At 46.0% G+C, this 16,198-nt stretch overlaps 2 protein-coding genes and 1 long non-coding RNA gene across 10 annotated transcripts; 2 read left to right on the top strand and 1 right to left on the bottom strand.

The window, feature by feature from the left end:
• Positions 1-6: 6 nt before the first annotated feature.
• Positions 7-3,137, top strand: NIT1 (nitrilase 1). Of its 5 annotated transcripts, none has more exons than XM_004448363.5 (7): positions 7-105; positions 656-751; positions 1,009-1,263; positions 1,386-1,489; positions 1,703-1,836; positions 1,999-2,124; positions 2,396-3,137. In XM_004448363.5, coding segments are annotated over exons 1-7 (984 nt in total). In that variant the 5' UTR covers positions 7-103; the 3' UTR covers positions 2,663-3,137. The 5 variants fall into 5 exon arrangements, with proteins under 5 accessions (XP_004448420.2, XP_004448419.2, XP_023447348.2 ...); XM_004448362.5 differs by having other exon boundaries at positions 38-136; XM_023591580.3 differs by having other exon boundaries at positions 47-148.
• DEDD (death effector domain containing) lies at positions 2,148-12,473 on the bottom strand. 4 transcript variants are annotated; one of them, XM_004448367.5, is made up of 7 exons: positions 12,392-12,473; positions 10,609-10,641; positions 5,829-6,015; positions 5,627-5,699; positions 5,311-5,418; positions 4,872-5,018; positions 2,148-4,388 (listed from the first exon to the last, which is right to left on the bottom strand). In XM_004448367.5, exons 3-7 carry the CDS (start codon positions 5,949-5,951, stop codon positions 4,012-4,014), a joined length of 828 nt encoding a protein of 275 aa, XP_004448424.1. In that variant the 5' UTR covers positions 5,952-6,015; positions 10,609-10,641; positions 12,392-12,473; the 3' UTR covers positions 2,148-4,011. The 4 variants fall into 4 exon arrangements, with proteins under 4 accessions (XP_004448424.1, XP_004448423.1, XP_012384235.1 ...); XM_004448366.5 differs by having other exon boundaries at positions 5,627-6,015; XM_012528781.4 differs by lacking the exon at positions 12,392-12,473 and adding an exon at positions 12,233-12,319 and having other exon boundaries at positions 5,627-6,015.
• Positions 12,474-12,748: 275 nt separating this feature from the next.
• On the top strand, positions 12,749-15,947 carry LOC131280907 (uncharacterized). The gene is made up of 2 exons (XR_009188587.2): positions 12,749-12,867; positions 14,414-15,947. It is a non-coding gene; the product is annotated as an uncharacterized lncRNA (long non-coding RNA).
• Positions 15,948-16,198: the final 251 nt, after the last annotated feature.

Below are 16,198 nucleotides of genomic sequence, written 5' to 3' on the forward strand. Positions count from 1 at the left end.
GCGTCACATCCGGTCATGAAGTTACCGCCCACTCGTCCGGGTCTTCTCAGGCTTCAGGCTGCGCTTCGTTTCGGATCCTGCGAATGGTTTTGGACGTATCTTCATGTAGGACCTACTTCTCATCCCGTCGGCTGCGGTGCTTTAACTTGTGTAACAGAGATGCTACCCCCCGGGACAGGATGGGAAGGACAGGTTATCTTGGAGGGTGGGGACGCAGGTTGGGATCTAGGTTGTTGTGCCCCATGCCCGCCATGGGGTTGCAGGGACCCCTCAGGGCTTCCCGGTGTAAGGGGCGAAATAAACTTTGAGTCAGTAAAGCTGTGCAGGTGCACAGTCAAGACGACCTGGGAAAACCAAACAAGTTTCCCGGAGGTGACTTTTGAACTGTGGAGACGTTTGGCAGAGGAAAAGGCATTCAGTTTAATGTGAGATCACCGGAAGATTGGAAGTCGAGGTATTCAAGCGCTGAGCAGCGCTCCTTCCTCCATCTTCCCACCTTAAGATCTCTACCCGTAGCTAATAATTACTTAAAGTTGAAGGCTTAGCTTTTCTGGCAAGATCATGATCAGCCTCGCAGTACGAAGAGAGGTTAGAGAAGTCTAGGAATTTATTGCTTGCGGAAGGGGTTAGAGTCCTGATTTCTCACCTTTCTCAGGCCGGGCTTCATCATCAGGCCTCCCAACCAGCTCCTGTCCCTTCTGTGTCCTGGACTTCGGATTTCTCGGCTCTCAGTACTTTGTGCTCAGCCCAGGTAACATGTTTTGTTGTATCTTCAGTGCCTGGCACATATTGGAAAATGTTTGTTACATGAATGGATGGTGGGAGACGACAGGGTGCCAACCATCCAGAACATTTGATTAGTGAGCCCTGCTAGGCCTGGGTCAGTGAATCCCGTTATGGGCAGATTCAAAGGGAAGTTCAGCTTTCCTGCCTCCCCATTTGAGCTTCTTATCATTAAACTTGTTTTCCATACCGAAAATTCGATAATCCTGCCGGTGCCATTCACAGACCCAGAGCCATGGCCATCTCCTCTTCCTCCTGGGAACTGCCCCTGGTGGCTGTGTGCCAGATAACATCAACACCGGACAAACAGCAGAACTTTAAAACATGTGCTGAGCTGGTTCGAGAGGCTGCCAGACTGGGCGCTTGCCTGGCTTTTCTGCCTGAGGCATTTGACTTCATCGCACGGGACCCTGCAGAGACACTACGCCTGTCTGAGCCACTGGGTGGGAACCTTGTGGGAGAATATACCCAGCTTGCCAGGTATCTGAGAAAGTGGGAGGGAGAGGTAAAATCTTTGTTGGGCAGTGTCCCTGGATAGCCTGTTACCAAGATAGAGCCTTGAGAGGAGCTGTCAGTGTCCATTCCCCCCCCTCCCCCCCTAGGGAATGTGGACTTTGGCTGTCCTTGGGTGGTTTCCACGAGCGTGGCCAAGACTGGGAACAGACTCAGAAAATCTACAATTGTCATGTGCTTCTGAACAACAAGGGTGAGACCTCACAACTGTTTAGCCTACCTTTCCTAGGCTCTTCTGCCTACACTCAGATCCCTAGCAATGTTTCTCAACTCTTACTTCCTTGGTCTATGGTTTTAGGTGTTTGTCCTTCTATTCCTAGTCTATAAACCATCTCCTGGGGAGGAGAGGCGCTAAGCTGGGCTTCTAGCACACCAGCACTGAGTATTCCTTCTCCCTTTATTCTAGGGTCAGTGGTGGCCACTTACAGGAAGACACATCTGTGTGATGTAGAGATTCCAGGGCAGGGGCTCATGCATGAGAGCAACTCTACCATTCCTGGACCCAGTCTTGAGTCACCTATCAGTACACCAGCAGGCAAGGTGGGAGTTGTGAGAGGATGAGGGTGGGAAAGGCACAAGAGGGTGGGGAATAGGAATATTTTGAAGTGGTAGTATAGAAAACTGAGTAAAGTAGCAGGGGTGTGACGAGATACTGTGACAAATGCAGGACAGGAGGACTACGTAGGCTAATTTTTATTACAGATTGGTCTAGCTATCTGCTATGACATGCGGTTCCCTGAACTCTCTCTGGCATTGGCTCAGGCTGGAGCAGAAATACTTACCTATCCTTCAGCTTTTGGATCTGTTACAGGCCCAGCCCACTGGGAGGTAAGAGGACACCTCTTTGAAAATAAGGGCCTTCTTTTAACCTCATTCTTCTCCTTTGGCCCTACCAGTTGATTTTCTTCCCCGACCCACCTAGTAGGAAATCATTCCCCAGATTGCTGCCTGGCTTTCGAATGTTAACGAAGAGTTAACATAGTAAACCATTCTTAGGCAATTATCAGAACACATTTGGCCTATAAAATCTATCTCCTGTCACTACCCCCACTAGCAGCTGCCATGTAGTTAAGTGAACACACATGTCCTCATCCCCCAGGTACTGCTGCGAGCCCGTGCCATTGAAACCCAGTGCTATGTAGTGGCAGCAGCACAGTGTGGGCGCCACCATGAGAAGAGAGCAAGTTATGGACACAGCATGGTGGTGGATCCTTGGGGAACAGTAATGGCCCGCTGCTCTGAGGGGCCAGGCCTCTGCCTTGCCCGAATTGACCTCAACTATCTTCGACAGTTGCGCCAACACCTGCCTGTGTTCCAGCACCGCAGGCCTGACCTCTATGGCAATCTGGGTCAGCCAGCATCTTAAGCCTTTGACTTCTGTGAGTTGTCTCCTTTTGTGAGCTGGTGCTCCATGACTTATGGGCAGGACCCAGGTGCAGCTCCCCTCACCTGGAGAACCTTGACTCTTGATGGAACAGGCTCATCTTCTTGGGAAAGAAGAAACTTTCACCTGAGCTCAGATTTCAGTTTCAGAAAGGTGGAGTTTTATATAACCACTGTTTATTTCATGAAAACTGGAGTTACTCTGAGGCCTGAGCAGCACTGGCATTGGAAGAAATATAATAATCATAAAGTCTGTGTTTGGACATCTCCTTTGGACATTGCAAGGGAGGTGATATGGTACCAGCTGGACCAGGCTCCAGTTCGAGGCTTCCTGGCTCATTCAACATGCCTACCTAAATAAAAGTGCAACACTCAGTGCCATGTCCAAGCCCCTTTCTCCTAAGGGGTTGGGGGTAGAGAATGGGGAAGAAAAAAAGAATAAAAGAGTTGATACTGAATTACTTCTCTTTCACCTGTGATGCCCTTTGCCCAAGTCAGAAGAAAGCAAAGGGGAAAAGGGCTGCAGGGTACATTATTTATTTTCACTTGAACATGGGAGGAAAATGTCACACTCCCCCTTCCCCTTTTCAGGGGGAGTGTATTTTTTTTTTAATCAGCAACCTCTTCTCCATTTACCCTGTGTATGTGTACACACACACACCACAGCTGGGAGGAGTGACTAGGCTGACCCAGTTCTCTTACCTATTACTCTCTGGAAGAGGATTTATAAAGGGGACAAAAGAAGGAGCAAAGGTTTCAAGCCATGAATGGAAGAAAGGAGGCAGAAAGGAGAGCACCAGAGGCCAGGAGAGAGTGGAAAGGGCCACAGCTTCTTTGTTTTTTAAAAATTCTGTAATTTGGGAGAGGGTGGTGATTAATTTCCAAAATACACTTCAGAGACCCACCTTCCACATAGCTCCCTTACTCAAAGCCCTTTGGTTTTTCAGACAAAATTTAAGAGCCCACATAAAGCCAGAAGTATTGATAACCCCTCAATGCATCCGAAAGCAATGTTCACTTCAATCCCTTACAAAAACTATGTTTTCTAGACTTTGCTTCTCCCTACACATTTGTCTTAGGCTCAGTGGTAAGGTGGCTGTAGAGACACATATCAGGGGTAATTGGAAAAGGGAAAGAAAGAGGAAGCCCAGGCACATGGGTGCAGGGAGGGGTGAGGACACCACTTCCACTTTCCTTTGTCTTTACCTTTAAAAAAAAAAAAAAAAAAGGCAGGGGGTGTGATTGGAAGGGTAGAGAACAAACCCCAGAACAGTATGTAAGCTCCAGAGGTGGGTGGGAGCAGTCCCCAGAGAGGTGAGACAAGAGGAAAGGTCAGGGCAATGCTTGCAGCATCAAGTTCCTCAGGAGTTTCTGTCGGCCTAGCTCATAGTCCTCCTCATCCACATTCACCAGCAGCTTGATGGCTTCGTGGCCCACAGCCTGCTTGAGGGAGTCTGTGATGAAGACACCTTTAAGTGCTTCTAGTAATGAGCCATTGATATAGTCGCGCCAGAATGCATCGAGGTAGGTGAGCTCAGAGAACTTGATGTCACAGATGATGGAGCCCAGATCCCGGGACTTGAGGATGGTGTTGGCCTGGTTAAAGCGCTCAAACTGGCGCTCAAGTGGGTCCTGCTTGTTAGAGAAGACGTTGCCCTGCAGAGCAGTCTCATGCTGGCAGTATTCAGCCCGAACTCGCAGCCTGATGTCTGAGGATGAGAAGATATGGGGAGAAGAGGTTACAGTGAGAGATGAGTTTGCAACCAAGTTTGAAAGGTTGAAGAGAACAGCAGAGTGGTAAGGCAAGGCACATCACCTAACAGCTTCTCTACCTTTTCTCCAGGATTTCCTCTGAAATCCTTGCCTAAATGTAGGAGGTTCCCTTAAATGGACATGCCCAGGTCAGCATTATTCCCAGATATTTTCCTAAAAGGCACATAAATTCATTTTAGTATTCTCTCTTGACTTGGTTCATTCTACAATAGGATCCCTTTAAGTATTAACTGAAAAAAAGTTGAAATATACTCTGCCACAAAGATACAAAAGAATTCTCCCTGCCGAGATGATGCCATTCAGTTTTCCTCTGCAACAGCAGTCAAAGTGAGTCTTACACTGAATAGCATAAATTGCCCAGTATCCCACCAGTTTTCCCTCAAATCTACTCCACCTCTACAACCCTTGAACTTCCTCACCACATGTCTGCTTTTCCTTAGGATCTGGTGTCACTGACTTCCGGCGTTTTCTCTGGCTCCCAAGTGTGGCTTTCCCTCTGGCTGGCCGCTTGCTACACATCTGAGGGCCTGAAGTGGGGCAGCACACCACAGGATAGTGGGGAGGCACTGGCCAGAGGGTGAAAGGGGAAAAGACAGAGTAAGGTAAAAGCAAAAAATTCAGACAATTCTCTTGGAATGAGGAAAGAATCATTCCGAATTAGCACTAAAATAAGTATGAATGTGACCTGAAGAGTTCATAAAGTGGGAGCAATTACAGGACCTTGGTGAAGCATTAACACCTCACCTGATTTCTATGGGGCTAGATAGGGAAAGAAAGTATTCCTTAAGTTGGCAAAGCTGGCAACATGGTATCAGTGTCTTACTTGCTTATGGAAATTAGGGGGAGTTAACACCTCACCTGTTTTAGGGGGCTGGGGTGTCCTTGGTTCTGGATCACTGAGGGCTCTGGGGGTCACATAGCGAATTGATGTCTCCTCCAGATACTTGTCTACAAGATCAGGGCACACTGCAAGGATAAAAGGAGTCATTAAAAAAAAAAAGATATAATGACACCCTCCCCCCCCAGTCCAATCCTTCAGTGGGCCTCATAACCTATTATCCTAAGTACTCCCCAGGGTCAATGCCTCCTCCCCCTTGGATGCCTATGCTACTCACTCCTGGCCCCTCACAACTCTTCCCTGATTCCAGTGTCCTCAGCCCCCATGCACCCTCACCAGCCCGCCTCCTCTTGAGGGTGACGTAGGGCAGCAGGTCATGGCGAGTGATGATGCGCAGCAGCTGCAGCACCTGGCGAAAGTTACTCTCATCACAGCGGCCCTGGCGCTCCAGTGCCAATAAGAAGTCACGTCCATTTCTGATGAGGCCACGCTCATGGTCATCAATGACATCAACAAAGAGGAAGGAAAGAACACGCACATCTCTGTGTGTCAGGTGGGTGCCCACGATGTCAAACATATGGTGCAGGCTATAAAGTCCGTGTTCCTGCTCACCGTGCTCTTCTGGCCACACCTGGCTTGCCTGCCGCTTTAGGCCCGCCATGCTGGGGGCTCAGGTGCACAATGCTTTCCAGAATCCCTGCTCAGCAGCTGTGATCCCCACTGTACTGTAAGGACAGGGAATGAAATCTGTGAGCCACTCAGTGGCAGGAACTGTGCCTGCCTAACATATGTCTGGCACAGTACAGTGCTTAGTAAGTATTAAGTAAATACTTTTATTAAATAAGATATTTTAAGTTAAAAAAAAAAAAAGTGTGAGCCTTTAGCTCTCTGCCCAAACCCAGCAGATGCTACCCTAAGTCCAGATCCTACTGGAGAAAGAAATATTGTCACATCTCCAAAGTGAAAATGTTGTATGCAATATTAGTGCTACATATTCAGCAAAAGCTATTAGATATTACTCTGATAGTTCTTCCTACTTCCAAAACACTGCTCTCAGTCTCTTGAGACCAGTCAGTTCCCTCTTAAAATGTAGGTAGAATTGAGAGGAAGTAGAGAATTCATTCTTAACTCTAAAATGGAAGCTGCATCAGATGTACTTAGGGACTCACAATAAGGAAACTGAAAATCTTTAGACCTAGAACTAGTTTCAATTCTGACTACCATTAACAAGCTGCAGAGTTGTGACCTTAGGCAAGTCACTTTACTTCAAAGTTTCAATGCCCTCATCTACAAAACAGGGATGAACGTCTACTTCTTGGAGTAAAGAATCAAATGAAAATAACATTTTTGTAATTTCCTTTGCCACTATACTCCCTTGATGCTCACTCAAATCTTCTGAATAGATCACCTCCTAATCTTCCTTTGCGGTTGTCATTTATTAACCCCTGTCAATGACCTATCAAAGACCTATATTCATTATGTAAACTGGTATTTGATTCACATGTTCCTCCATAATCCTAAGTAATATTAGTACCTCAGCCAATAACCAATCCTCACATCCAGCAACTTTAACCTCCACTCTAGTTACTCACACTTACTGCCCCACCATACAGGAGCACTTGGTACTGTTCCACTCTGACCACAACCTCCAACCACCCAATCAATTATAAATTACTGTTGAATGCTACTACTAAGTATTTCTTAAATCTGCTCCTCCTTTCCACCTCCACTGCCCTAGTTCAGGTCCTAATAATATCTCACCCAGACTACTGAAACAGTCGTTTTAAGGGCTCTCCCTACCACCAATCTTAACCTACCTAAATCCATCCCTCACATCCAGTTGAGTTAGTTACCTAAAATGCAAAACTGACCACATCACTTTCCTGCTTAAGACTATCTACAGTCCCCTCCTCACCTAGAAGAAAACTCCAAATTCCTTAAACAGCACACCAAGCCTTTAAGATCAGGCCCTGCCTCCCTCTCCAACTTGACTTGCCACCATACCCCATCTTCTCTAACATCAGCCTGTTTATAGTGCACACACATCATACAATTCACTTCTCTATATCTTGCTTCAGGTTTGATATAAATCCCTTTGCCTGAATGCCCTCTTCCACACTCTTTCCACATTCTCATCACCACCCTTTTTTGGATGGCTAACTCCAACTCATCCTTTAAGAATCAGCTCAGATACCATCTTCAAAGTGCATTCTCTACAACCCCATGCCAGGATAAGTAGTCTTCTTCTGTGCTCCTATAAAGCCCTGTGTATATTTCCTTTGAAGCCTTTATCACAGGACACTGAAATTATTTGTGTATTGATTATCCCATTAGAGCCTAAGCTACTTGTGGAGAGGGACTAAGTCATATTCATCTTTCTGTCTCTAGTCCCTAGCAATGTACAGAGCCCAGCATAGCAGGAGTACTCCATTGTCTGTTGAACTAAACTTAATCTCCAAAAAATCGCCACAAGCAACACCAATTAAGAAACCTACACAAGTCCAAAATGAGAGGATGTAAAAATGCACAATTCCATGCATATATATGCCAGCTAGCTGCAGTCTCCTCTACACTGTGCAGAACTATCCACACTACACCATGTAACCTAAAAGCACACTCAACAATAAGATAGGTTGCTCTGCCCATTTTATAAATCAAGAAACTGAGGCTAGGCTAGAAATAGAAAATAAGCTACTTCAGAAGAGCCAAGCTGATGAGGAATCAGAAAGGTGAAGAGCAAGCAGGACCTGGCACTCTCTTCCTCAGGAAACCTAAGATGGAAGTACAGATGGACTTACTCCCTTAACAAAAGGAGAGATACACTCTGGAATCACTTACTCCCATCAAATGGGCCTGATATGTGGAAAGTAAATATAACCTGTATCTGGTTTGGAGAGCCCAAACCATGAGAAACAGCTGGGAAAATAGCTATTCAACCATAGACTGATTTTCCTTGTGTCTTCCTCGTTTCACCTGCTTCTGTCACTGGAGGCAAACAGCAGGGGCTGAAGGAAAATAACTTCTTGCTCATAGCTGGCAACATGAGAAAACTGAGCCTTCCTTGGAGCCCCTACAAATTCTGATTCCCTATTCCACCTGTTCTCTTTGGCCAGCTGTTGATTATGAGGATCCCAGGGAAAGCAGATGGGCAGGTTTCACATTCGCCCAATCAAAAGAGCAGGTTGCTCCAGAGCGTCCTAATTATTTAAAGTGTCCCAGTTAAACCCCAGGAAATGAAGAAATATTGTCCCCATCCACCAGGCCATTGGAAAGTGAGGCAGAATGGCTGGAAAGCACAATGGTTCTAATTATGCGTTAATAGATACAATTCTACAAAAAGGCCTCAATCCCCTGAGGGTTAACTCCCTACATCTTAGAAGGAAACCAGCTACCTTTAAGTCCTTTATCTCAGCCTGGATGATTCAAGGTGCCAAGAATTATTAGAGCTTCTAGGTCAGATATTCTTAAGCACGGGCGATTTTACCCCCTAGGGAACATATGGCAACATCTGGAGACATTTTTGATTGTTGTGACTGAGGCAGGTGGAAGGAATAGGTGCTAATGGCATAAAGTTAACAGAGGTCAGGGATGCTGCCAAATATCCTATTATGCATAGGACAGCCCTCCATAATAAAGAATTATCTGGCCCAAAATGTCAGAGAAACCTTGTTCTAGGTGGAACACAATGAAGGGTCAAGAGAATAGAGACAACATATCCCTTTCTACCCTAGATCAGCAGAAGCAGCCATTTGTCCCTCCTACTCAAACCCATCAAGCAATTTTACAGATGAAAATGGCCAATCAAAAAACATAAGCAAATTTTAACTTATATAAATCCAATGACCACTAAAGAGTTCCATCCCACTCCAACTTTGGCTCCTGTATCACCTGCTGTTGCCATTCAGGTGAACAGCAGGTGGTAGGGCTACACGGCCTTCTGCCCCATCCCAGAAGGTTTGTTTTAAGCTGGTTTTATCCAGGTCTGTCTTGCCATCCTCTGCAAGACAGATACAAAGGACCCTGAACCTATTCCTCAGGGCCACCTTTAAAGACGAGTAGCAGACCCTTCCTTGTTAGAATGCTGATTAGACTTACACAGTTTATTGAATGAAGGAAAAAAAATGCTGTGTCCTCAGGAGAAATGTCAGGAGTCTAGCCTACAGGCCAAAAGGCAGCTCTGCCCACTTAGGTTATACTCTAGGATAGCAAGTTCATTCACTCAGTAATCCTGATGGAGGCTCCAGGAATCTAACTCTAGCACTAGAAGAATGTGACCAACTTTCTCATACACCAAAATATACTTAGCTTTCTATGGCAGTGAGGCAAATGAAAGCAGCTTAAATTATGCAGAAATCCTAGATGAAAGGTCTCAAGGCTTTGCGGAAAGGGTACCCCTCTAAACAAGATCAGAAAGAACTCCTAAGTCTGATTCTGAACACTGTCAGTTACCAAGGGGCAAACACTCCAGTAAACAGAGTCCTAATCCCACTCACTGGTCTGGTTCCATTTGAGACCAGCATGTAGATCTTCCCCCTAGAATTTCCCAAGAATAATTCTTGATTCTGACGAACTGCTGCATTTCCTTTCAGGAGGTCCAACTAAGCCAAAGGCCAGGTGACAGTCTACATGTATCTACAGGATTTCCTCTCTGTTGGGTTTCCACTTCTAAGCAGAGTCTAGACTTTTCTCAACCAGGAATGATACCTGTATTTTCATGCAGGACTAGAGGTATTCGACTCTCTCAGAAGCCCTTCGAGGACAGTTATGTGGAAAAATTTGTAATGTGATGTCTTGAAATGATGACGACAGGAAAAATCTTAAAGATGTCTAAGAATACATAAAGAGCTTTCTTGGTGGGATGAAGAAAATGTAACCAAATATTTGGGAGTCAGAATTCTATAGTAAGTTTTCAAAAGATTCCAGGAACCTTGAACAGCTGGAGAAAAGAGTAAGCGGTCTTCCCATGGAAGGTGCCTGAGCAAACCTCCAAGCGCAACATTTAGTAAACATTGTACTGAAGTACATTGTTCCATATGTTAAAAAATGTTTCTCTCAGAGCTGACCAAGAAGAATAATGATAATAGCAAACCAAAGCTGGGGGTTCCCCCCAAGACACCTAATGTCCCCTTCTCCTTTCCCTTCTAACTACCACTGGTTACCTAAAGAAATAGTGACTGCAACAGATTTTCTTGGTACCTTATGCTCTCAGGTAGATGAATACTCATTTTCCCTGGCATCTACCGGGCTCAGCCCCAATGCATTTCTCATGCCATTTCCTTTCCCTTCCATTGCTCGAAAACAAATAGTTCCAGACTTACCTCCGCAAGAAACTTAATTTCCCAGGTCTCTTCCTAGCACAAGGTTCAAATCCAGCAGCAAAACAAACAAAAAAAAAATAAGGGGGAAAAAGTCAATTTTCAAGCTTTTTCTTTTGATGCCTCAATGGCCCAAAGAGTTGGTTAATCTCAGCTGCAAAAAGTCAGCCATAACGCCATTTTGTTTGAAATGATCCACTCAAAGTTAGGTAAGAAAACTCACCCCAAACAAAATCCCTAGAATCCCCCAACTCTCTACTAGCCAATTCACAAAATACCAACTCCAATAATTTCCAGTCTCAGTTCATGACCAGAAAGATCCCAAATTCGACAATTTCTGGTGAAACCAATTTTCCCTGACACCTCACCTTTTCCCTCAATTCTTTATGAGACCCACCTATTTTGTTAGATAAACATTGATTTTCATCTTCAGGAGACTGGGAGGAAAGGGTAACAGTCAAAGAAAGCATTTTTCTTCCCTTCACTTCAATTATCAGACCAAAATTATCCTCCACATTCTATCTTCACCCCTCTACTTACCTATCCCATAGTGAGAACAAAATACATCCTCATTTTCACTTGGGAACATTTTTCTTTAGCTGTATATTGACTCCTCTCTCCTAGCATTTAAACAGTAAAAGAAGAGTCTGGAAACTAAAGCACCCATTTAATTAGCCTGGCTGCCTAGTTGCCATCCTATCTTTTCTGTCCCCTTCCAGTACTTTCCAGAGCCTCCTCTTAGCTAGGATACAGGGCTCCAACACAGTCTTGGCTGTTTCCCCACTCTTGCATTACTAATCGCTAAAAACTAGAAAAGTGCTTTTCTTCCTTTCACACTTGGAAAACATCAGCTTCCTCATTTTCCCCTCTTATTTTAAGGAAAAACATGGGAACAGTAAACTAGGGAGCCTTTCGTAAGCAAATCCAGTTGAACCCTCATCCGACCCCAATTCTGCATACCCACATGACGATTCTCTTCTGCCTTCCCACCGTATTAAAAGCCTAGCTGTTAGAATTGGCTGCAACTGAGGGTGCTTAACTCTGCTCTCTGCTCCTTCCCACAGGGGAAAGGAAAACCCCTGAACCTCTATCACCCACATAGCTACACTGTACACTGTCCTGTCTCCCATCCCATTTCCTTTCCTCCCAAACTTTCCTCCCAGTCTCTCACTTTCTCCAGTACCCCGCCACACCGACACTTTCTATTCCCCAAACCTCCGTTCCCTTCCTTTCCACCCAAATTCGCCCATAGTCCCTTCCCCCTCTCCCCCCAATTTAAAATTTAACACTTTCAAAACCTCCCCCAAACGTAAGTCCAATTTCTACCCTTTTCACATTCTCACAACACCCCACCCCACCCCCCAAGAGTTCAGTCCTCCCTTGAACCACAAGCTACAAGCCCCCCGTTCCCTTCACAGCCTCAGCCTCTCCCCTCCGCTCCTACCCCCTCAATCCGGCCGATCGCAGCCCCACTCGCACCTCGGCCTCTCTTATACCCCCAGCCCTGTCCAGCCTCGGCCCTTGTTTACGCCCCTCCCCATGCCCTCACTCCTCCGCCTCGACCCCTGCCCTCTCCCACAGTTGCCATCTCCCCCGCACGCCCCCCTCGGCCGCTCCCCTCCCCCACCTCGCAGCGTCCCGTCACCTCCCTCTCTGGAGGTTCTCAGGCTGGACATCGCCTCCGCCTCCCCCTCCACTTTCCTTCCCCGAGCCCTTCGCGGCCCCGCCCGGCCCCGCCCCGTCCCGCTCGACTCCCCCTCCCCACTCCAGCCGCCCGCCGTCTCACTCTCGGCTCAGGCTCGGCGCCGCCATGTTGGATCCATCCGCACCGCCCTCCCGGGTCCTCTCACGGCGCCGCATCCGGGCTCCAGCCGCCGCCGCCGCCGCCGCGGGCGTGGGGGAGGGGAGTGACGGGAGGGGGTGGCTGCATTCTGAACAGCGCCTCCCGGAACCTGGCCGGTTAGTGGCGGCTTCGAGACCATAGTGAGGAATGAGCCGGCGTAGCCATACTAAGTGAGGGCAGCCTGGCAGCGGTATTAAACGAGGAGTGGCTGGCTTCACTTTGGGAGGAGAGCTAGAGATTAGTAGCCATGTTGCTGTGGGGCAAACTGGCAATGCAGGCTTTTCTTCACGACTGCTTCGGCGCCGTTGTAAGAAATAGAAGAGACTGGCATTCCGGAGTATGGTAAGATTGATGGCGCCAGAGCTGGCCAGTGCCGACTTCAAGACCCCTTGAAAGACCGCGACCGGCAGCCATGACACGTAAGGGCGGAATAGCACAGAGGTCGGATTGCCCCGCGATACTTGGGGAAAGGGTCAAGATCTGGATTTCACCTTTGCGCCGAGTTTGCTGGTAACCCGAAGTTCTGTAAACTTGGGTGGGGTGCTGAAAGCGCAGTTCATATCCCCTCTCGGATTTCATTCTTTATGCGTTTGCCTTTTGAGCGCCCGCTTCCTGAAGGAGGTGTCGCTAGAGCTGTATTCTGAAGGATAATTGAGTACTGGGGTATCGGGTACGTTCTGGAGTTGCCAGCAATCTGGTATGACTACGAGAAAGAGAGGTTAATAGAAGAGGCTTGGGAGGTAGGGAGACCAGATCACAGAAGAACTTGTAAGTTAATTTACTTTATCTTAAGGGCATTTGAAAATCTTTGAAATGTTTTAGCAAAGGAGTGAACTATTATAATGACATTTTTGAAAGATCAGTGGTTGCGTTGTGGAGAATGGATTAGAGAGTGTGAGGTTAGAGGCAAGGAGAACAAAGAGATGATGATAGTGTGTCCTGGATGAGAGGTCCTACGGATTGGGAGAAATAGATTGGTTTTGAGGGGGTATGAGGCAGAGGGAGGAGTCCAAGATGATTTCAGTGTTCTGTCTTAGGCTACTGGACAATACTCCATTTTTTGTTTTGTTTTGAAGAGGAAAAGTTCCCTTTTTTATCAAGTTGAGTTTGAAGTGTCTGTAGAACATCTAAAAAGAAAAATCCATTAGCTAATTGAATATTAACGTGGTCTGGGAGCCCCAAAGATATGGGATGTGTGTGTTTGCGTGTGTTCGTATGCAAGAAATGGCCATAGCAGTTGAACCGTGGGAGTGGTTAAGATGGCCTAGAAAGAATATTGCCTGCATTTGAGGGATGAATGAGTGAAAGAAGCCAAAAAAAAAAAGAGGATACTGAGAAGGGGCAAACAAAAAAGAAGAGGAAAACTAAGAAAGAAGTTATCCAGTCAAAGTGTTAAATGTAAGAGAGAGGGCAGGTAAGATATGAACTAGAATGTGTCCAATCGATTTTGCAACAAGGAAGTCATTTGGTAATTTTGTTTCATAGAAATGGTGGGGTAAAAACCAGATTGAGGTGAATTGAGGATTGAGTGACTGGAAAAGCATAATATATAAACAGTTGTTTCAAGGTGTTGACTGTAAAAAGGAAGCTACTAGCTGTAGGGCTGTAGAATGAATTAAGGGGAGAAAGGAGAGGAAAGGAGTTTTAAGTGTCTGCGGGACACCCAGGTGGAGATGTCTAAAGGCAGTTGAATGTACAGAGCTAAAACTTAGGAGAAAAAATATATTAAATGGGTGAAAAAGCAAGTGTAGGAGAGTAAATATGGTAAATTAATGTATGCATTACAAAATTACCTACAAAGGATAGCCTGGGAATGGATGAGATTTGTACTTTCATCTTAGATCCATCTATACTGTTTGAATTTTTGTTTTACTATGTATGTATTACTTTTATAGAAAGCTACTTTTTTAAAGCATGAGTGATGTCCCGGTCAGAAATTCTGAATCATCAACATTTCCTTGTCAGTTGATACCATAGATTTGGATAAGCTTCCCAGCGAAGAACAGAAGTCTCAGAAGAATTCTCTGGGGAATTTAAGGAACAAGCAGAAGAACCCATGGAGGACCTCTGGAAAAAGAACAGCTTGTGAAGAACATAAACTGGGATATAGTTGTCAGTGAATCAGAAGGAAGAGGGAGACGGACTTGGCCCAATGGGTGGAGCATCCACCTACCGCATGGGAGGTCTGCGGTTCAAACCTAGGGCCACCTTGACTCATGTGGACCTGGCCCATGCCCAGTGCTGATGCACCTGCGCGCAAGGAGTGCCGTGCCACGAAGGGGTGTCCCCACGTGGGGGAGCCCCACGCACAAGGAGTGCGCCCTGTAAGGAGAGCTGCCTAATGCGAAGGAAAGTGCAGCCTGCCCAAGAATGGCGCCGCACACACAGAGAGCTGACACAAGATGACACAACAAAAAAAAAGAAACACAGATTCCCAGTGCCGCTGGTGGGGATGGAGGCGGTCAGGGAGGAACACACAGCAAGTGGGCTCAGAGAGCGGACAACGGGTGGGGGGTGGGTGGGAAGGGGAGAGAAATAAAAAAAATTTTTAAATCTAAAAAAAAAAAATGAAGAGAGTGTTTCAAGAAGATGGAATTTGTCAAAAGTGTCAGATGTCCCCAGAGTCAGGTCCAGCTTTACAGAACATCCAGGTTACCAGGAAATTCAGCACAAAGGTCAAATCCAAATCTTAACCTTTTCCCTAAGTATCATAGGGCAGTCCAACCCCTTTTCTACTCCCCCCTTACTTGTTACGGCTACTAGTTCCGGTCTCTCTATGGGTCTTGAAGTCAACACTGTCCAGCTCTGGCACCACCAATATTTTCACACTCAAGAATGCTACCCTCTCCCGTTCCTTACTATGGCCCTGAGGCCACCATCAAGAAAAAACTTGTGTTACCAGAAATAGTGAAGTTAAGGAATTAAAGGTAGGGGTATAAGCACAGTTAAGGACGTCAAGAACTAAGTAAATACCGCATTGGTATTGCACTCACGGTGATGGTAAGAGTTGGCACAGAGAGAGGCTTTTTAATAGTGCTAAAATCCTCAGTAAGCTAAAGGATAGTAGAGCCAGAGGTATAAGTTTCAAAGGAGGAAGAGGATGGAAAAGCAGTATGGAGAACAGTTGAGAGCAAAGAGGGGCTCCTCTTGTGGGAGTGAGAGAATGAATAGCTTTGACTTCAGAAGGTTGCCATGAAAGCGATATCCATTAGAAAAAGACAATCACGCACAAAGTCACTGGTCACTTATATGAATACCTAGAATAAGCAAATTCAGAGTCAGAAGGTCGATTTATGGGTTATAGGGGCTAGGAATTATTGCTTAATAGGTACAGAGTTTCTGTTTGGAATGATGAAAAAAATTCGGTAGTGAATAGCGGAGGATAACACAATATTGTGAATGTAATTAATAGCACTGAATTGTACACATGGAAATGGTAAAAATGGGAAATTTTGTGTTATGTGTATGTTATTACAATAAAAAATATTTTTTGAAGTCACCAGGTCATGCGATGTGTGGAATGGGGATGTGCCAAAACATAAGAGGCACAGGCACTACTTTTTAAAATACAATTAAGGGTGGGCCTTAATACAATATGACTGAAGTCTTTATAAGCAAAGGAAACTGGGCACAGAAGAGAAGGCCACAGGGAGAAGCTGGAAATAGAATCCAGAGAAGAAAGGAAAGGCCATGGCCCTGTGACAGGAAAGCCAAGGAACCCAAGGATTGCTGGTCATCTGGACTGCTACC

The sequence above is a fragment of the Dasypus novemcinctus genome, chromosome 13 (assembly GCF_030445035.2).
Source record: "Dasypus novemcinctus isolate mDasNov1 chromosome 13, mDasNov1.1.hap2, whole genome shotgun sequence".
NCBI classification, from domain to species: Eukaryota; Metazoa; Chordata; class Mammalia; order Cingulata; family Dasypodidae; genus Dasypus; species Dasypus novemcinctus.

Excerpts from the sequence above, each read along its gene's own strand:
- DEDD (XM_004448366.5), bottom strand. The coding sequence starts at position 5,951 with ATGGCGGGCCTAAAGCGGCAGGCAAGCCAGGTGTGGCCAGAAGAGCAC. Across the intron at positions 5,019-5,310 it reads ACCCCAGCCCCCTAAAACAG|TGCCTCCCCACTATCCTGTG; the intron begins GTGAGGTGTTAA and ends CCCTCTGGCCAG. Across the intron at positions 4,389-4,871 it reads TAAGGAAAAGCAGACATGTG|ACATCAGGCTGCGAGTTCGG; the intron begins GTGAGGAAGTTC and ends TCTCATCCTCAG.
- NIT1 (XM_023591580.3), top strand. The coding sequence starts at position 84 with ATGGTTTTGGACGTATCTTCATGTAGGACCTACTTCTCATCCCGTCGG. Across the intron at positions 1,837-1,998 it reads TCAGTACACCAGCAGGCAAG|ATTGGTCTAGCTATCTGCTA; the intron begins GTGGGAGTTGTG and ends TTTTTATTACAG. Across the intron at positions 2,125-2,395 it reads CAGGCCCAGCCCACTGGGAG|GTACTGCTGCGAGCCCGTGC; the intron begins GTAAGAGGACAC and ends CTCATCCCCCAG.